Source organism: Anthonomus grandis, chromosome 17, assembly GCF_022605725.1.
Source record: "Anthonomus grandis grandis chromosome 17, icAntGran1.3, whole genome shotgun sequence".
NCBI classification, from domain to species: domain Eukaryota; kingdom Metazoa; phylum Arthropoda; class Insecta; order Coleoptera; family Curculionidae; genus Anthonomus; species Anthonomus grandis.
In genome coordinates this window covers 3015978-3038291 of record NC_065562.1, presented here as the reverse complement: position 1 = coordinate 3038291, position 22314 = coordinate 3015978, and the positions used below count along the sequence as shown (strand labels likewise).

At 32.6% G+C, this 22314-nt stretch overlaps 1 protein-coding gene across 4 annotated transcripts in view; it reads left to right on the top strand.

Moving 5' to 3' along the window:
* The first annotated feature begins 5 nt into the window (after positions 1–5).
* LOC126746102 (spliceosome-associated protein CWC15 homolog) overlaps positions 6–22314 on the top strand; it is an 80761-nt gene continuing 58452 nt past the window's right edge. The window contains exons 1-3 of one of the 4 annotated variants that reach the window (XM_050454216.1): positions 6–24; positions 10798–10943; positions 11096–11237. In XM_050454216.1, coding sequence (XP_050310173.1) covers positions 10813–10943; positions 11096–11237 — 273 coding nt within the window. In that variant the 5' untranslated portion in view covers positions 6–24; positions 10798–10812. Of the gene's footprint in view, positions 25–1138; positions 1291–10797; positions 10944–11095; positions 11238–22314 lie in introns of those variants that run through there. The other 3 variants (XM_050454214.1, XM_050454215.1, XM_050454213.1) reach the window with 3 other exon arrangements.

Sequence of the window (22314 nt, the reverse complement as noted above, 5' to 3'; positions counted from 1 at the left end):
TAATTAAATAACCATGCATTTTTGGTAAGTAAGTAAAAAAGATCTATGTTAATAAAAATTAATTTATTTGTATTTGTTTATAATATAGAAGAATATTTACTGCATCTTTGCATCTTATAGTAGGTATCTGTCAATAACAGTAGGTAGTGTATATATCTAAGGATTTAGTGAAATTAAATGAAATATGGATATAACACGAAAATTACGATCATAATTTAAATTCATACAACTTTGTAAAGGTGTGTTTCATTTTGTTTTTTTTGTTTCCGCATTTTTTTTTTGTTGATTGAAATCTAAATTTAAAAAAAATATATTATTTTTAAGTTATTTTTTTTTTTAAGATTTCGAAAACGTTATTTTTTTCTTAATTTTAGTAAATTATTAATGAAAAGTGGCCGTGGCACCACAATTTTTTTTTAAATCCCGAAAAAGCGGGGGGAGGGGCAGCTCGGGCTACTCGGTGTGCGCACTGTTATGTCGCCTCCTTAGATTACAGGGCGCGAGCCGCCACTGGATTGGTTATGTTATAAAGGGACTGTTCAAGGTGAACCAATGGCTTAACCGGTGTTAAAACCGATAGATCGCTTGGAATCGGTTATACATTCACACATTATTGACATATACTAGTGTTGTAAAAATCCGGATTAATTTAATATCCGGAGAGTATTGATTCGGATGAATTGAAAATTCGGTTTTTTCGTCCGGATTAATTCATCCGCTCGATGTCTCGTCCGTTCGGCAAATTATATCATGTTTCGGGCTCGATGCTCGACCGTCTGATAAACATTTTTTATAGCTGTTTTTCGAATATAAGGTATGCATTATGTAACACATTAGACATTTCGTTTTTACGGGTTTCTACATGATGTTAAAACTAAAATAGGTAATTATGTATGTAATAAATCAAGTGTATTTTAAACGATGCAAAATATCAATACGAAAATGCTTTGTTGCCGATTGCCGGGTTGTTTGTCCGGACGATTTAATTCGGACTCTCTAGCCGGTGGAACGTGGAACTTCGTGTCACTTCGTGAGCCTCGTGCAAGCTCATACAATTATTTCATCGTCGGCCTAACGGACGACGGGCGGCGTTGTATCCGGACGATTTAGATATCCGGATTGATTCGGAATAATTTGATATTCGGATTGAACGGACGATTAATCCGGACTCTTCGCATCACTATGACATACGTCAGATGTCACGAAAATAAAAATAAAAAGGCACAATTCTATAAGTTTGTATTTTGTTTTCTATGGTTTTTTTATATTGTGATTGACTGTGAAAGGAAAGTAAGTATATTCTAGCCCTTTTATATTTTCACCAAAAGTATGAAATTCTTATTAATTGGAATGAAGGTAATATCCCAAAAGCAAACTCATACTCCAAAATTGTGTATCTGTTATCCATCTCCACAGCTTATATTACAAAGAATACATTTTTTGGAATGTGCTTTCTAAAGTTCATTTCTCGAAAAGTGTATATATTAGGTCATTATAATTACTCCAGAGAATCATTGCAAATTATATAAACACAAAACTAATACTAATTTCCAAATCAATGCTTGTAAGCCCTCGCCCCTAGAACACCAACAAAAAATGTAAATATAATAATAATTTAATTATTTTATGTATTTATTTAGAAAATGTACAGTACAAACATGTGTGTATAATCCTATCTATTATAATTTGTGAAACTCAGATCTAATCTCTAGATCTGAGTTTCACAAATTTGTTTCATGGACCTAGGTGTTTTCCTGTATGTGCAGAAGTTATTATACATCATTTCTAATATTAAATTATGACACAAGTGAAGTAATGTATTCCTGTAGCCTTAACTTACTAACAATATTGATTATTAATAACAAAATTTATATTCAATGATCATTGAGATAGTTTTGCATTAACAACCCTCAATAAATACCCATTTGATCTTAAACAATCTGAGAACACATCACAATAAATTACAAAAATTTTAATAGATTATTTATGTTTTATGAAATAAATATTTTGACCTGTTTAATATATTGATAATAATTTTTTCGGCCCAAAACAGGCATTTTTGGCCAAAATGATCCAGTTTCTCTTCTAGTCATTATAAATTCTTTAGAATAACTTATGGTTTGGTTGTTGTCTATCTGGAAATATTTCCTCATACAAACTATCCATCCATCCATCAACAAATTATGCCTAGGCATTACTTAAAATGATTAAACTACATTAAAGAAAAACTTTTTTACTCGTTTTAAAAGTTTTATATAACATTTAAAAAGTTTGACATAAATAATACAAACACTTATCTCCAATGCTAACTGCCAAAGATGCAATTTAAATAAATATTATTTTAAACATTTTTTTGAAAACTGTGATTATGTGGAAAATGGTTGCTCCTAACGACTTTAATAAGGTATACATTTTTTAAGTAAAATTAAAAAAGGAATTTATTGTGATACTTTTTAAACTGATATACACGGATGAAAAAAGTTAGGAGTTCTACCGAAAACACGAAAAATGTACCTATACGAAATTTTCTTTTTCTTTTTGAAAGACTCGTATGTTCTAAATTTCATGTCAGTATGTCCTTTGATTCAGGACCTATGAGGAAAAAACAATAAATCAAAATAATTTTTTTTTTTTTCAAGTACTTTATTGTCGAAAATTTGGTACATGTACACGAATTTTATTGACAAAGCTTCAGAAAATAAATACAATCAAATCAGATTTTGCAAAACAAATATAAAAAATTTATACAACATATAAAATGCCTAAAAAAAAAATGCAAGAGAAAAATGTTACAAACAAAATCTTTATAAAACAAAATATATGCATGTAGACAAAGGTAGCAGAGATAAAGGGACACATAAAGGTATGTTTAAAATTAAAATTAACAGATTAAAAGCTTAGAATCTACTACACAACATCCTCAGCCTTAAAAAAGTCTTCAATCGAATAAAAGGCTTTTAGAAGCAAATATGACTTCAGTTTACAACGAAACTGGTGCAAAGACTGAACACTTCTTAATTCCACGCTAATGTGATTATAAATCATTAAACCGCGATATATAAATGAATATTTGATAGATGTAAAATGAGGAATAGGAAGGGGAATATTATTAATCTGTCTGGTAGGATAACTGTGATGTGTCGTCAGCAAACAATGTAAAATGTCCACATATGCTAAGAGTAATAAGATCATTAATGTATACAAGAAATAGAAGGGGACCAAGAACTGACCCCTGTGGAACACCACAATCCACAGACTCCCTACCAGAAAAGTCACCATTAAGGTACACAGACTGCTCGCGACCAGACAAATAGCACTCAAACCACTTCAGTGCAACACCCCTAACTCCATAAGCAGAAAGCTTCTGAAGCAGTATCCTATGACTCACACAATCAAAAGCTTTGGACAAGTCACAGAACACCGCCGCAGTCGCCTCTCTTCCATTAACACCCTGGAGAAGTTTGGACAAGAAATCAAACATAGCACAGAAAACCAAATTGTTCATCTCGAAGAACCCCTTCCCCCAGAAGAAACCTTAAAAGACGATCCTTCATAAGTCTTTCAATTAACTTAGATAAAGTAGACAAAATTGAAATTGGCCTATAGTTGGATGGACTAGAACGATCACCACCCTTATAAACAGGCAAAATTTTTGCTAATTTTAGGCAAAGAGGAAATGTGCCCGACTGAAATGAAATATTAATAGCATCAGAAAGAGCCTGAATAGCACTCAAAGGAAGTTTTTCCAATAAATTCACTGAAATACCATCGTCACTAGATGCCCTTCTCTTTTTCATCGATCCTATAGTGCAAAAAATCTCCCTGGGAGTAGTGGGGCTGAGGTAAATTGAGTTTCCACTAGTGGTAGGTAAAAATTTGAGAGGGTCATAAGTGGAAGAGAGACCCTTTGTGAGGATATCAGCAACCAAACAAAAGTACTTATTCAATATGTCAGAATCAATCTGCACTTCTTGAGAACCATTACTTTTGGACACAACCTCATTAACAATTGACCACGCTTCGCGTTGCTCATTGGAGGAATATTTCAAACGTTTGGAATAATAGAGTCTTTTCGCCTCACACACAACTTTTCGATATCTCGAGAATAGCGACAAAAAAAAATTATTTATCGGGTAGAACTTTTTTAAAATACCAAAAAATCTAAGATTACGACCGGAAATGCGAATACCAGGAGTTAACCATCTTTTCCGGTCCCTAAATCGATTTTTTAATGGGTGAATGGGAAAGTATCTATCAACTAACTTTGAAAGAGATGCGTGAAATGAAGCAAGAGCATCCTGCTCACAAAATATTGAGTCCCAATTAAAAGACCGACATCCTGCATCAAAAGACCGGAAGTTCCTTGTGCTGTAAATTCTACCCAAACCTCTGGATTTGTATCTTTTTCTGAATGGCACCTGAGCCAGGATGGCATTATGATCAGACAAAGCTGGATCAAATACATTACAAATTACATTCTCCTGTATATTGGAGGCAACATAGTCAATGGTTGTTGATGTGGTACCTGTTACACGCGTAGGGCTGTTAACATGCATAGACATATTAAAAGAGGAAAGCAAATTAATTAAATCCAATGTAGCCCTATTCTCCCCATCTTCAAAATCTATATTAAGATCGCCAGCAAGAATTATAGTATTTTTAGGAGAAAATTTTAAAAGGAATTGTTCAAGCCTATCTAAAAAAGTACTTATACTACTATTTGGGGAATGATACATACACACAATATAATAATTGGCTTTACCAGAATAAACAATTGAGAATTCAAACTCCTTTTCGACACTAAGATCATCAAAATCGCCAAAACCAACAAAGCCGTCGCAAAAACATTGATGCACAAGAGCCACAGTGCCACCAAATCCAAGGGAAATTGGTTCCTCATTTCTCAACCAGTGCTCAGTAAGTAAGACAATGTTTGGAAAATTTAAACTGTCTAAAAGTATATACAATTCATCAGATTTACCGCGCAGTGATTGAATATTCAAAAGCATAATAGAAATGCATGCGTCAAAGTTGCCTACCCTAAAAAAGAAGAATTAGCCAAGGCATCAGCTGAAGTAGAGTTAAGAGTAAGAGGAGAACTATCAGAGTTAGAGCCACTGGAATGCTTATCAAAATTAACATTAGATAATGGAACGGGGGAGAGTACAAAATTTTTTTTTAACGCATAACTAACAGTAACAAACAAAACCAGACGAACACAAAGAGCACTCTTACTAATTCTAAATTTATTATTTTGAGAGTTATTGCTGAAAATTCTTACTGAAGCCCTTTGGGACTTAAGAAATCTCTTACAAATAGATACCACCCATAGTTCCTTGTTAAGTTAATTGGATGTGAGTGAGTGAGTGAATTGGCATTAAATATTGCTTTACACTTCAACACAAATTATAAAATATTTGAACTTTGAAATAAAATGAACTAAAATTTAACTAGTTTTAAATACATATCACATTTTAATTTTTAAAACATTTATCAAATCAGAAAAAAAGATATATATGATATCTTTTCAGCTTAATTCTGGACCACATCTACATATAAAATCCCTTCAATTATCTGATAGGTAAGAGGGTCCATGAAATTCTGAAATTATATTGATCTGTCGTCCTTGATATTCCTGAAATTAAAGAAACCATTAAATTCTTAAAAAATAAAAATTCTTCTGGCTATGATGAAATCTTGATCATGATTTTTTTTTACCTTAGTGATGCTGGGTTTCAAGCACCTATGTGTGCCATAAATGTGCAAAGGGGGTGACCCTGATACCCTAGCAAACTTTCATCCAATTTTTCGTCTTCCTAGGTGCTTACCTAGGAAAGCTTTATTTATTTATATTATTTTTATTTATTGTTTCTTACAGTGTCAAAAAAAACTTACATAGGTCAATATTCAATAAATTACATTTAAGCATCCTTAAGTTAAAAACTAAGGTAATTATTAATATGTCATATAATAAAGCAATAAAATAAAACAATAAAATAAAATCCAATACTTTAATAGAGCAGCTTGTCAAGAAAAGAGTTCTTGAAAAGCCACGAAGTACAAATAACTTCCTTTCTGCAGTAATTTTCTATGACTTGTCAGCATTTGACTGTGCCGATCATCATGTGTTGCTCCAAAAGCTTGAAGTTTATGGGTTTAGAAGTGTAGCTCTTGATTGGTTCCAGTCTTACTTATATGATTGTAGGCAGTCAATATGCTATTGAGGAAAAATTGCTGTGTCATTGCAGAACAGTTGTGGAGTGCCTCAGGGCTCCATCCTTAGCCCCTCCTGTTTTTGATCTACAGTGCATTTTTTTTTATCTTGGGTCATAGGGTAGGGCTGTTCTATTTAATCGATAGGATTGAAACTTGGAACAAGTGAAGTTTAAGTTAACAGACTTTAAAAAATCCCATTATTTTGCAAAAAAATTTGCGAGAAACCTATTTAAAATATGTTTTTTTGATGAAAAAGTTTGCTTTTTCTGCACTTCGTAACCTTCATTACCTTTACATTTCAAAGCAGGTAGACAAATATCTGACAGTGACACAAAATAATTTCCTCAAAAAATAGGTTTCTCGCAATTTTTTTTGCAAAATAATGGGATTTTTTAAAGTCTGTTAACTTAAACTTCACTTGTTCCAAGTTTCAATCCTATCGATTAAATAGAACAGGTTCTAACATGGGGTTGAAGATATTACACATAAAACCCTATGACCCAAGATAAAAAAATGCACTGTATATTAATGATCTTGCCTCTATTCATGGAAGATCGAAGGAGGTTTTTACTGATGATACTTCAATTGTTTGGCATGGATAATAAATGATTAATACTGACTTACTTTTGATTTGATGTAACAGTAATAAACTCTCCTTTAATATACCAAGAACTAGTGTGTTAAGCTTAATCAAATACTTCCTGCTGTAATTGCTGAATTCCTGGGTCTTACAATTTATGATAATTTAAAATTTGAGGGACACATTAAAGCTCCTTTGGTGAAGCTGCCTTCCAGTTGTTATTTCTTGAGACTGCTTCTGATCACTTAGAGCCACTCATACTGAGATCTGTTTACTTGTCTATACTTTACTGTTTACTTAGTTGAGTCTCACACTACTTATGGAACAGCATTCTGGGGTTGTTGGAGAACCACCAGTTTTTCTTCAATATTTATCTTACAGAAATGGGCTTTAAGGTTCAATGTATAAAATGTCTTTTAGGCTGTCTTGTAAACCAATTTTTATCTCACAAAATATCTCAACTCTATGATGCTTGTAAATGCTTGAGAGTAAACACTCTAGGCAAACGCCTAGTCTATAAGAAGCATTCCAATTCACTTGTCCCTACTCGACCACATGCTATGTTACAAGGCAAGAATGAATGAATAATATTCGATTAATGGTTCCTAGGGGCACTTTGGTGAAAAAGTCTGTTGTTTACTTTTCTAAGGAAGCCTTTAGTCATATTCCCTTAGGCATTAGGTTTCGAATACGTACAGGGGGTTTATAAGGGGAGTAAATGACTTTTGGGGAAAACTTAAGCATCGATTAATGATGCTCTGTGAGGACTGTTCTAATGAATATTTTATATTTGTTTTCTACTTTTAAGTTATTGCAGACTTGCCTCTCGTATCTTTTTATCTCTCTCTGATATGATTTTAATTTGTTTTTATTTATATTATATTTTCTTTATGTTTTTATTTGAAATTATCAGGTCAGGCATGTGAATTTGAAACTGTTAATTAAGTTTAAATTGTTTTTTAATTACATTTATGTCTACATTGTATTTTTTTGTCTATGAGTTTTTTTTGATTTTTTAATAATATAAAATATATATATATTTATAATATATTTTATTTTATATTTTCATAAGTCGAAGTAAAAACCTAAAAAGTATTGTCGATAAATATTACACCTATAAATACAAAAATGGAGTGAACCATAAAAAAAAGAAAATTTTGATTGTAAACAATGCAGTTTAAGAACCAGATATGGTTCTTAAACAGAAGTGGAACCAATAAATGATTTAATTGTAATAATATTTTACTTTTTTAATCTTGGTTTTTGAGCGATATAGAGTGTCTTTACATAGAGCAACATATTATAATTGTTATTTTTTCTTCTTTGACTGATAACACAATTAATAAATAAATATAATATGGATGATCTTTTATTATTCCTGCGGATATCTAAGAGTTACATTTAAAGCCATTTGGTTGTATTGGTTTAATAAGGTTTAAATACGATGTACTTAAATTATCTGTCTCGCTTTTTATTAATTCTTTTATGTTTTTTAATGGTGATCATTTCGGAAATTGTTCTTTTCTATAAATCAATTGTTTACTCAAGATTTTTACATCTTGAAAATTGAATTGGTATATTTTTATATCGGCATGTTCGCTCTACAAGACCTGCTTTATTTTTTAAAGTTAAACGATTTTCTGGTGTTTTAACTGCATAGCCGTTCTATGTTACTTTCTATTTTTTTTTAATATTTCTGAGTAAATGTACAAACTGATATTGGAACTTCAGTTCAGTTTATTCAGTATATCAGAATAATAGTTTACCAGTTATGCGCAGCGTCGCCGGATCGAGAACACAGTTCAATTATATATTTATTTATTTATTTCTCTTCCAACAAGCAATTACCCAATTTACAACAATATAAAACATTTTACAAGAGAAGAAAACCTAACCTACACTACATTGCATATACTTATACTACATTGCACAAAAAATCATAATAATATCTGATAAAAACCTTAAAAATAGATAGGGTACATTTGACTTGAATATTTTCACATCACAGAATAAATTCACAGAACATTGGCTTTCAACACTCTTAAAAATTCTATTCTATTAGTAAAACAATCCAACTGATCTGAGTATTGTCTGAGATCTTGAGTACTGAGATACTGGTTAGTAAGTTTGCCTGCTCTGGTGACGAAAAAATTGTTTCCATAATTGGTTTGGTGGGAAGGAACATGTAGACCAATTTTACCGATTATATTTGGGCAGCAAGATCCAGAATGGAGAATGTCATAGAAGAAGAAAAGAAAGTTATTAATTTAAAACCAATTTTTCAAAACTTTACCCCCTTTTTACACCCTCTAAATCAACTCGGATGAATTCGGCTCTGTGGAAGAAAAGGTAGCTCGGATTTTTCTGAACAATTTATCTCATGGAGTCAAAGTTGTCAGTGCAAAGGGGTAGCGCCAATCCAAGACCCTCGGAATTTTTGTTAACATTTTTGGTTTTTGCACTCTCAACTCATACAACTTACTGTCAAAATGTCATCCTCTATCTAATTTTTGCATCCATTCGACCATTTCTAATGACAGCATGACTATTTACACATTTAAAGGCATACAGTGCATCCCAAAAGTTATGTCTAAATTCATTTAAAATTCAGGAGTGTGTTAAAAAAAAGATTTTTATTTCAAGTTGCGCATTTTTGTCCGTAAAGTTTGTATATACAGGGTTGCTCAAAAATACATTACGACCATCCACTTAATTTTTTCAAATGAAAGCACCTTTTTTTTATTTCATCTTTGAATTTCGCGTGGAATTCTACGTATGCTTCATGCGTCATCCTATACCTAAAGTCAACATCTGTTATCGAAAAAAAGACGATTCATGTCACAAACAAAAAAAGAACAAAAATTAAGTTAAATGTTCAAAATGGTTGCCATTCACGGCTTGACAATATCCAAGGCGATCAATAAAGTCTCGTTGAACATTTTCAATCATTTCCGGAGTTATGGCGCGCATTTATCTACGAATTCTCTCTTTCAAGTCGTCTAGATTATTTACAAACCTATTAACAAATAACTTTGACTTGAGGTATCCCCACAAAAAAAAGTCCATTGGTGTTAGGTCAGGCGACCTAGTAGGCCATTCGATGGGTCCTCTCCTTCCTATCCACCGATTGGGAAAGAGTTCATCCAAAAATGTACGCACAGTGGCAGCATAGTGCGGAGGAGCGCCATCTTGCTGGAAAATTAGTTCTTCGTCAGCATAGTCTGGGTCCAATGGATTTTTTCATCTCGAGCAGGATGACCAGATTTCGGCAGATCTCTAAAATGACCGAATTCTCTAAATTTAGCCTCTATTCTACTCACCACCTTTTGACACCTCGAAGGACGATCAGGATGGATTTCATCGAATAATTGAGCAGCTTCTCTTTGAGTACGTGTTCTATCACCAAACGCAACCATGCACAGAATTTCTATTTTTTCTCGTTCCGTTAACTTTACCATTGTGAAAACCGCAACTTTGCTCGTACACTTCACACTTGACAATATCTGTTTGGCGTACAACTGTCATACAGTTTCTATGAAAATACACGGTCACCAGCCAACAATAAAAAAACACGAATGAATGGAATTTTGCTCTGTATAAAAATTCTCAGAGATAAGGTGACTCGTAAGGTGAACTTCAATAATAATGTTTGGCCGTCTTTTTTTCGATAACTATCGACTTTAGATATAGGACCTGATGCATGAAACAAACGTAGAATTTCACGCGAAATTCAAAAATGAAATAAAAAAAAGGTTCTTTCATTTGAAAAAATTAAGTTGATGGTCGTAATTTATTTTTGAGCAACCCTGTATATACAAACTTCACGTACAAAAATGCGCAACTTTTTTGTACGTACGTACTCTTTTTTTTTGTCCGAGCGTTTTTTTTTCAAACACCCCCCTGAATTTTAAATGAATTTAGACATAACTTTTGGGATGCACTGTATAAGTTCATTTAAGGGCTCTATTTTATAAAATTGAATAATATATAATTATTTTTAGTATTAATACAATACAATGACTACTGCAGCAAGACCTACATTTGAGCCGGCTAGGGGAGGCTCTGGAAGAAATGAGAAGGATCTTAGTGCTATTTCTCGCCAGTATTCCAGTAGAGATTTGCCTGGACATACTAAGTTAAAATACAGGTAAAAATATTTTATTATATTTTCATTATATCCTGTAGAATAAAACCTTATATAATAAATTTATTTTCTATTAATTAAGCCACTTTTGCCCGGTTTTGTTAGCACGCCAGTTTTCTTGTATTTTTCTTTTAATGGTTGTTTATTTCTACTAGAGAACATGGCCAAGGCACTCAGGAAGAAACCCGCTCACGTGATTTTCGCAGAGAATTAGAAGAGAGAGAAAACCAAAAACGTTCAAGTGGATCTAGAACAACTGATGGTCATATAACCAACAAAAGGTTAAAGTTAGATCAGGTAGGTGCAATGAATTATAAAAAATATACCTACAGTATTGTGCAAAAAGATAGCAACATTGAACTTTCCTGTTATATATCTTTTAGTATCTATTTTATAAGTAAGGTTTATATATTATTTACAAGAATAGTTAGACAGACGAAAAACAATGAAAAACACAAAGTCACGGTCTCACAACATTTACTTAAAGCTACACGTGTTTCGCTCTATTCAGAGCATCATCAGGCCTAAAACAATAATAATTAGTATTGAAAGAAAAAAAGAGGACATTAAAAAGACTAAACCCTTAAAAAGCCAATAACGTTGGCAAAATAGTAAATAAACATACATTTAAGGTTAGGATGACTATACAGTTATTTAGAACCAAAAAATAAAAAATAAAAAATTGCAAAATAATATCACACCTATTGGGAATCGAACCCGCGACAACAAGCTTACAAGCCAGAGACTATAACCTATGGGCTACCGGAACACTGAGAAGAAGTTCAAAACATTTGTTGTTAAGCCAAGGCATTTTAAACACAGTATTAAACTTATTTCAGTTGAAAGAAATTATGTAAATATAAAATTGATTAAATAAGATTATTAAAAATAAGGTTGGGTTCAAAATTAAATACGTCGTTAACACAGACAAGAACAGGACTCTTCTTGGCTTTAGTAATTTCCAGTCAATAGAGACCCCACCAACTCGTATTTTACTAAAGTTAAGCAAGTGCTGGACAAGTGCAGTTTAACTCTTGAGTTCTTTAACACTAAGAAAGAAAAGCTGTATCCTATGAATCCCAGAACTCCAATTCTCTACGGTCTTCCAAAAATTCACAAAAACAATGTTCCCATAAGACCAGTGGTTTCTTTTATCAATTCCCCCTGCTACCATTTATCAGCTTGGTTAAACACAGTTTTGAGGGAGGTGACTAAGTTTAGGAGTGTTTATTCAACTAAAAATTCAGTGGATTTGTCAAATAGTCTGAAAAATCTTTACATACCTGACGGATCTATACTTATTTCTTTGGATGTAAAAAATCTTTTTCCTAGCATTCCCCCTACAGAATGTATAGATCTGGTAAGAACTCTATTATTAAAATCTTCCCTTAGTCGAGTTATAGTTGATAACCTCTTGGACTTGCTCAGCCTTGTTGTGAATCAAAATTTCTTTCAATTCAATAATAAAATTTTCAAACAAGTCTCTGGATTGGCTATGGGTTCATGCCTTTCTCCACTGTTAAGTGAAATTTTTATGAGCAACCTAGAAGAAAGGATTGTTAAGGGTAGGTTTGGGGAGTTTCTCATTGAATATAAGAGGTACGTTGACGATATTTTCATTGTCTGGAATGGCCAGAAAGAAGATTTGACAAATTTTCTTCGTTTTGTGAATTCTTTGCACCCAAAGATTTCTTTTACCATTGAGGAAGAACAAAATGGTAAACTGCCATTCCTAGACTTCCTTATAGAAAGACTCAATAATAAACTAATATTTGAAATATATCGTAAACCCACAACTACTGATAATGTCATTCAATACGCATCTATTTCTCCCTATCCTTACAAATTTGCCTCCTTCAATTCTTTCTTTTACAGACTTTTTAACATCGCCCTGTCAAAGGAAGCGTTTGCTAAAGAGCTTAATATTATAAAACATATTGCTTTTAATAATGGATTCCCACTTTACTTAATTAACAAATTATACTTTAAGTTCTTAAATAAATACAGGTTGACTTACAATCTTCTTCATGAGAAAGACGACAAAAAGTCCTTTAGATCTTTGTCCTTTTTCGGCGCAATTTCATTAAATTTAGCTAAATTTTTTAAGACCTCTAATATCAAAATCGCTTTCAAAACCGCGAATAATTTAAAAAAACAGTTAGTGAGCGTGATAGACAAGGCAAATGTCTTTTCGAAATCAGGGGTTTACTCTTTGAAATGTGGGGACTGTGACGCTGTATATATTGGCCAATCTGGAAGAAAAATTTCTACACGCGTTAAAGAACATGTAGCGTTGTTTGAGAAATCTAAAAATACAGACGTCCGTGATACAAAGTCAGCATTTGCGAATCACCTGTTAGCTTCCACACATCACTTTTCTCCAGAGGTTGGAGCTGAAATACTTCATGAATGCCCCAAAGGGAAAAAGCTTGACCTTCTGGAGAGGATGGAAATTACTAAAGCCAAGAAGAGTCCTGTTCTTGTCTGTGTTAACGACGTATTTAATTTTGAACCCAACGTTATTTTTAATAATCTTATTTAATCAATTTTATATTTACATAATTTCTTCCAACTGAAATAAGTTTAATACTGTGTTAAAATGCCTTGGCTTAACAACAAATGTTTTGAACTTCTTCTCAGTGTTCCGGTAGCCCATAGGTTATAGTCTATGGGCGTTGTTTGTATGTTTATTTACTGTTTTGCCAACGTTAGTGGCTTTTTAAGAGTATAGTCTTTTTAATGTCCTCTTTTTTTCTTTCAATACTAATTATTATTGTTTTAGGCCTGATGATGCTCTGAATAGAGCGAAACACGTGTAGCTTTAAGTAAATGTTGTGAGACCGTGACTTTGTGTTTTTCATTGTTTTTCGTCTGTTGTATACGTCGGTCTCTTTGTGAAAAATGGATGAGATTTTCTTATAAGAATAGTTAGAGCCTGTTTATATTTTCATATTATCATATTTTTTGTATCATAATAAATAAAACACTAAATTGTTTTATGCAAATTTATTATTCAAAAATATAGCAACAAAAAATAGTTTTGATTCTGAACAAAATATAACCCAACTAAATTAAAATCAATTCAACATTTCGTGTAGTATCCCTTCTCCTTTATAACATCTGCACATCATCTAGGCATGGACTCAATTAATTTCATAATATAGTCATTGTTCACTTCTTTCCAAGCCTTTTCCACTATTTCAAAGAGAATATTTGTATTAGAGCAAAGATATAGATGTTAGGTGCCTGATTTTGGTGCTAATGTAATGCCATAAATTCTCTATAGGGTTTAGGTCTGGCGATTGAGATGGCCAGACCATTAATTTATTTATTTTTTCATCGGATAGCCACCTCTTAACAAATTGAGAAGCATGTTTTGGATCGTTGTCATGCTGAAATATGGCTGTTACTGGCATGACTTCATCCATATATGGCACTAAATGTGTTTGCAGAATGTTTTTGTACATGAAACGATCCATTTTGCCCACTATTCTTACTATGGGTCCCATGCCACAAGCCGAGAAACATCCCCATACAAGAATATTCCCCTTCCATGTTTAACTGTGGGGCAAATGTACTTTTTGTTTAATCTTTGTTCACTGGGGCGTCTGACGTACATCACTCCATCAGTCCTGAATAAATTATATTCAGATTCATCACTAAATACGACTTTCTTCCAATCAGCTACAGACCAGTGGACATGAGATTGGGCAAAGTGAAAACGAGCCTTGACGTTCTTCTTTGAGAGTACTTCGGTTTTTTGGCGGGGCGACGAGCAGGTAAGTTGGCATCAAGTAATCTTCTCCTTACGGTACTGGAACTGAGGTTTACTCCTCCACCCTCTTTTAATTTTGCCAAAATTTGGGAAGAAGACAAAAAAGGATTTTCTTTGGAAATTCGTAGCAGCTGCCTATCCATCCTCAAATTTATTTTTCTGGCTACCAGGAATGGGCGCCGGTGCAGCTGTTCCAGTAAGGCGAAATTTTTTGCAAACTCTGGATACGATTGACCTGTGAAGCCGTAAGCTTCTTGCAATGTCACTCTGCCTAACACCATTTTCGTAATGCTCCACAATAATTTTTCTTACATCACCAGAGACGGTTTTTGAGCGACCCATTTTAAGTTACTTCTGAGATTCAAAAATAACAACTTTACAGCAGGTAAATCGATATTCAACTGATAAAATAAGCGCGAAACAAGAATGTTGCTATATTTAACAAAAAATATATAAATATAAATAAACAAACATGAAGTTCCTTACTCTGCATTGGCATTCTTATGATATCTCGGTATATTTATAAATAATACAGAGGCGTGTACTTAGTAAAGAAATAATATGGAATAAATAAAGGTTTTGAAATAATATTTTTGAAAACATCGCTTGTTGCTATATTTATGCACAATACTGTATATGAAGCCCATTGCTCATTGATGCATTTTTTAATGAAGATTTGCAATTTGTGTAGTTTTATAAATCATTCAAATGAATATTCCTTAAATCGGTAATTAAATATCAAAATAAGAAGATGTGTTCCATAAATGTGTTAGTTGTTAAAAACGTACAGGATGTTGAAAGTGTTAAGTATAAAAATTTTCGAGGGTGAGAAACAGTTATGGGCACAAATACAAAGTCTATAAAAATAGATTGCGAAATTTCATCAAAAATGCTAAAAAACATACGCAGAAAATTTAGTTTGCCGAAATAAAAATCCAACTAGTGCTATTTGGAATTGTGTTAATAAAATTTGTAACAAGCCTTTTTGAAAAACAAAAAATGACAAATTAAAAATATCGAGTGGGCAAATTGTAATGAACAAAAGTGAGATTACAAATCATTTTAATGATTTTTTTTGTAAAATTGGGAAGAAATTGGCGGATAAAATTGAAATTCCAAATGATTATAGGGAACAGGAACCAAGGTGTCCAAGAAATAAATAAATAATTAAATAATGACCTTTATTAAAATAAAAATCTACATTTCTGTTTTAATGCAGTTTAAGTCTGGCACAAGTCTAGTTTAAAGCTGCTCAACTGAACCAGACATAAACACTATAATAATATTTAAGATATATCTATTAGCTAAACTAAAATAAGAAATATATAAATTTTATCTGAATTACTACACTGAATCAAAGTTTACTGAATAAAATACAAGTTGCTTCACTCGGCTCCACGCGCCGAATTACCTATTCACCGCCCCTCACTTCATTTGCCGGGCGACGCGACGCTCCTATAATCGAATCTGTTGGGTTACACAGTGAGTAGAGTTTAAATCGTTTTGATGTGCGAGCGTTTTATTACTAGTTGTACCGGGTGGACTCAGTGGACTGCCAAATTATTATAATCTATTATATTAAAATGTCGACTTATTGTTCGGTAGACAGTTGTGTTTTGTGTATGGGCTTTTCCACACACGGTATTCTGGGTTGTGATTTTTTTCTTCAATAAAACACCAATTTTTCGGTAAATAAGTGTAATTAGAAGAATGAAATAAAGCACTGCACTAACCGTACAATTCTGTTATTGTTGTATAAAATATACAAATAAAAATTTTACAAAGTAAAATTCTGATTCTAACCGAATCTTGTGTTATATACTGTTTAATGACCTGTTGGCCTGAAGTTAAAAGTGTGAATGTGTATAAAAATATGGATGGAGTGGAGAATGTGGCTGTGTAAAATGCTTACATAATGAAACGTTGCATTTTTGATTATAGAAGGATCTTTGTACTATTTGTCGGCTTTAGTAAGGAAATTGAATAAGCGGTTTTAAGAAATTAAATCTAATAACTCTGTTTATAAAGCTAAGACTGTTTATAAAACTTAATATGCCGCCTGTAATAAAATATTAAATTTATATCATGCGGCTGGCGCGGCGACTAAATAAATTATAGTCTAAACATACCGCCCCCTTTGAAAGGGTTAACTTTCAAAAAAAAAATTAAAAATCAAATAAAATAATGATAAAACAACCTTAGTACAAAAAACCAACTAACAAATAATAATGTTAAAAAAAAAATGTGTAAAAAGTTAATTGAAATAATGTACATTACGAATATTATAATTAACAAATTGCAATTCAATATTTTGAATGCGGTGAAAATCTTATAAACTAAAAAATAAAAAGAGTAATGCTAAAATATTAATCTTAAAATTAAGTATAAGAACTTATTATACCACTACTTATGGTCTATGGGTAAAGCACAAATCTTAGTAATAGCTCGTTTCAAAATACCGTTGTTTGTACGAATGCTCACTACACGCACTATATTATCTTTACCGGGAAAACACTCTACTACACGACCTAGCTTCCAAAATAATGGAGCTGTGTTATCGTCCTTTATTAATACTAGTGTCCCTACTTTAATACTAGGAAATTGAGTGCCCCATTTGGACCTTTCCTGCAAAGTATTTAGGTAACTAAGAGACCATCGACGCCAAAAATGTTGTAGTTGTTGTTGAATACGCTGATATATCGATAGTCTATTATCTGGTATATTTATTATATCCGTTTGAGGTAATGTTGTTAATTTTTGCCCGATTAAGAAATGCCCAGGTGTTAAAGCCGCTAGATCATTGGGATCACTAGAAAGAGGTACCAATGGTCTTGAATTTAATATGGCTTCAATTTGAATAAAGACAGTTAAAAGCGATTCATAAGTTAAGTGTGCGTTTCCTACAATTCTCTTTAAATGAAATTTAGCTGACTTGACACATGCCTCCCATAGGACCATATGGTGGTGAAAAATGCCAAGTTATTTGATTGATTTCTAGAAATTCTTTAAAGTTTGATCCTTGTATTAATTTTTTAATAGTGTCTTTTAATTCACGCTCAGCACCAACAAAGTTAGTACCATTGTCTGTATAAATATTTTAACAAATGCCTCTTCGAGAAATAAATCTTTTTAAGCAATTGAGGAATGACTCTGATGATAAATCAGCTGATAGTTCGAAGTGTGTGGCCTTTGTTGCAAAACATACAAAAATACAAAGGTAACATTTGACCGTAATTCTGTTTTTGGTTTTACCATCTTTTACAAGGAAAGGACCAGCAAAATCAATGCCAGTAGAAATAAAAGGTCTTTGAGGGATAACCCGATCTTTAGGTAATTCGCCCATTTGATTGCATGCAGGTATTGGATTTGCACGAAAGCAAATAATGCATTGACGAAGAATTTTTTGAACGACATGACGACCATTAATAAGCCAAAAATTTGATCTTATAGCTGACAATGTTGTTTGAGCACCAGCATGTAAATGCCTCAGATGTTCATATCGTATAATTAAAGTTGTGAAATGACAGTCACTAGGAATTAAGATAGGATGTTTACCATTAAAATCTAAATTTGAAAACTTCAATCGACCTCCAACTCTCAACAAGTCATTAGAATCGATAAAGGGATTTAAGCGTAAAATTTTACTTTTCCCTTTTAAAGGTAAAGATGCTTTAAGACATTTGAGTTCATAAGCAAAATAATGATTTTGAATTAATTTACATAAGGTAATAGTAGCATTTATTAGTTCTTGCTTAGATAGAAGACTATAGTAACGTAAACCCTTTGATTTGGTTTTTGAATTATAAATAAATCTTAAACAAAAGGAAATGACCCTTTGAAGCCTTGTATAAGATGAAAAATTATTAATAAAAGTGATGTTACTTTCAAATGTGGTTAAGACGGTTTGAGTATTTTGTTTCACCTCTGGAACATTCGATGAAATATTAGAATGTAAATAGGGCCATGTTTGTTTTTCATGTTGTAAGAATTCAGGACCAAACCACCAAAGTTTGCAATTTTTTAATGCAATTTTTTTTAATCCTCTGGATATCATATCAGCAGGATTTTGTTGGGTTGATACATGACGCCATTGGGAAAGAGTACTGGACTGTTGTATTTCTGATATTCTGTTAGCGACAAAAGTATTTAATTGACTGGGTTCTAAAGCTAACCATGATAAAACTATACTAGAATCAGTCCAAAAATAAGAATGATTTATTTTGACATGTTGAATAGCATTTAATACCTTTGAAGATAGCCTTATGAGTAGCAAAGCACCACATAATTCTAAGCGTGGTAAGGACAAAGTTTTTAATGGCGCAATTCTAGATTTAGCACAAATAAGTCGCACTACTACATCCCCAGAATTATTGCATGATTTAAGGTAGCAACAAGCTCCGTAAGCCTTTTGCGAAGCATCACTAAAACCGTGAAATTCCACTGAATTATAATTTAGACAAAAGATTTGCCTAGGAATTTTAATCTGATTTATTAAACAAATTTGCTCACAAAAGCTGATCCAGGTTTGATGTAGATCCATTGGAACACTTTCATCCCAATTAAGGCCTAATTGCCATAAAGACTGAATAATAATTTTAGCCCTTACAATGCAAGGACCAACAAGACCCATAGGATCGAAAATTTGTGAGGTACTTGCCAAAATGGATCTTTTAGTTACTGGATTAATATTAGGAAGACAGATCGTATACTGAAAAACATCATCTTTGGCATTCCACGTAATTCCTAAAGTTTTTGTTGTGTCATTTTCTGTAAGAATCTTTGCTTCTAATGGGGAATTTGAAAAGTTATTAAGAAGGGTTTTATCACAGGCAAACCATTTTCTAAGATTGAAACCTGCAGATTTTAAAATTTCGTCAACTCCCTTAATGAGAACTTTTCCTTCTTAAATTGTGTTCGAACCACAGAGCCAATCATCGACGTAAAATGATTTTAAAATTTTGTCAGATGCTACGGGAAATTGAGCTTGATTCTCGATAGCTAGCTGTCTTAGACAACGAATAGCTAAATGAGCTGCACTAGCTGTGCCATAAGTAACTGTATTTAGCTGATACTCAGCTAACTCATGAGAAGGATCAAAACGCCAAATTATTTTTTGAACGCATCGATGATTTTCCTGAACTAAAATTGATCGGTACATTTTTTCTATGTCCGCTGTGAACCCATACCTGTAGGTTCGAAAACGAATTATAATATCAATTAAATCATCCTGAATCTTAGCACCCACTTTCAAGGTGTCGTTAAGAGCTAAACCGCTAGTTGATTTCGCTGATCCATCAAACACCACTCGAAGCTTAGTAGTAGTGCTCGATTCCTTGAGAACAGCATGGTGTGGAAGATAAAACCCTGTGTTTATATGAGTTGATTGATAAGAAACCTTGGTAATGTGATTAAGTTCAAGATATTCCTTCATGAATGCATGATATTGTAATTTGAGATCAGGATTATTACTAAGTTTTTTCTCAGTGTTATAAAATCTTTTTAGGGCAATGTCATATGAATCCCCCAAATTTGCGAGATTTTGTTTAAAAGGTAAACTAACGACAAATTTTCCTAAATTATTTCTATAGGTAGTTTCAACAAAATAGGTTTCACATTCTTGCTCTTCCTTAGACAAAAAATGTCTTGGCTGACACTCTTCAATTTTCCAAAAAGCTTCTAATTGAGTTTGCAAATCAGATGTGTTAGATGTAAATAAATTGCACACGGAGGAAAAAATTTTCCAGAAAATTAAGTAATATGGGCCCTGAAACAATCCACCCTAATTTTGTTTTTTGCACAATAGCGCTGGAATTCTGTAATTTGATTTGCCCAACACTCAATAAATTCCAAAAAATTGAAGCACCTATCAATAAGTCAATAGGTCCATTTTGATTAAAATTTTCATCGGCAAGAACAATGTTTTTAGGAATTTGAATGTTTGACATACTAAATGACACATCGGGTAAATTCTTTGTGATTTTGTCTTGTGACTAGACATTCAACATTTTCTAATGAAAATGAATTGATTGATGATTTGAAATTTATTTTTACACTTTTATGTATATTTGTCACATTATTGCCAAAGCCTTCCACTGAATGACTTATATTTGAGCTTGGTAGCTTAAGTTTACGAAATAAGCTCCTTGTAATAAAATTTAATTGAGAGCCACTATCAAACAAAGCTCGACAAAAAGTGATCATTGCCGTATTTATCTTGAATTAAAATACAAGCTGTAGGAAGTAAGATGCATTGAGATTGAGTTTTTGGATGATAAAGATGTATTAATGACAGATAAAACTTGGGAATCATGGTTTTGTGATTCAATAGCGGACTCTCGAGGCATATTGGACCTCTGAAACGACTTGAATATTATTAGGATTTTGTTTATGTCCTATAAATGGTTTTGGAAAGTGCAACAAAGTATTATGTTTCAAAGAACATTTTTTACATGTTGCAGTACTGCGGCACTCCTTACCAGAGTGACCTGGTTTCAGACAATTTGTGCAAGCTTTAAGTGCACGAATCCTGCCTAACCTATCTTGAATGCTGAGTTTTAAAAAGTCACCACATGAAAAAATAAAGTGATCTTTTTTACAGTTTAAACAAGTTGAGGAAGCTATGGAATGATTTAAACTGCGGTTTTGAGGCTTGAATTCGGATTTATGTGAGGTTGAGGAAGATGCAATATTTTCTAGTATTTGACAACGCTTATTTAAAAATGAAAATAAATCATCCGTAGTAGGCGTGTCTGTATTAATTTTTAAAGAAATATCTTCCCACTCACGTCTAGTAGAAGGGTCTAATTTAGATTTTATATGAAATATGATAAAACAGTCCCATTGATCAACAGGTAAGCCTAATGACTTAAGAGCTCTAAGATGTTGATTTGCATTATCAAGAAGACCTCTGAGTAAAATATGAGATTCTTTATTAATTGGCTGAATTTCAAAAAGTGATTTCATATGGGCTTGAATTATGACCCGTTTGTTTTCATACCTCTTGCATAAAATATCCCAAGCAACATAATAATTAGACTCAATAAACCTCCAACGAGAGAAGAAGTTTGGCAGCATCGCCTTTCAAACATGATTTAAGGTACCAGAATTTTTCAATATTGCTTAGTGATGCACTATTGTGTATCAAAGATTTATAAGTATCTGAAAATTGTAGCCAAAGCTCATAGGAGCCATAAAATTCTGGTAGTTTAATTTTGGGTAGGTTTGAATGGTATTGCAATGGTGCGTTTTGGAAATTTTGCGGAATCGACTCTGCGATCTGGGATTCCTGATGTGTTTGATGAATATCTCTGAGATGTTTATCAATGATAGTTTTAGCCAAACCTGAAGATTCAAAAAATTCATCCTCAAAGTCAATCCTAAATTGTGAGTGATCCTTAGAATCAAATAATTCCAGATCACCCTGAACTGATACAAATTCAGGCCATAATGATTGTAGCCGTTCTAACCTGACCTGTAATTGGCCAATTTGATTTGGATCAGAAAATGTATTTACAAAATTTGTAAATCTTGAAAGAGCATCAAAAATTCTATTTCGTGCTAAAGAGAGAACTCTAATTTTAACGACTCTCACGAGATGTG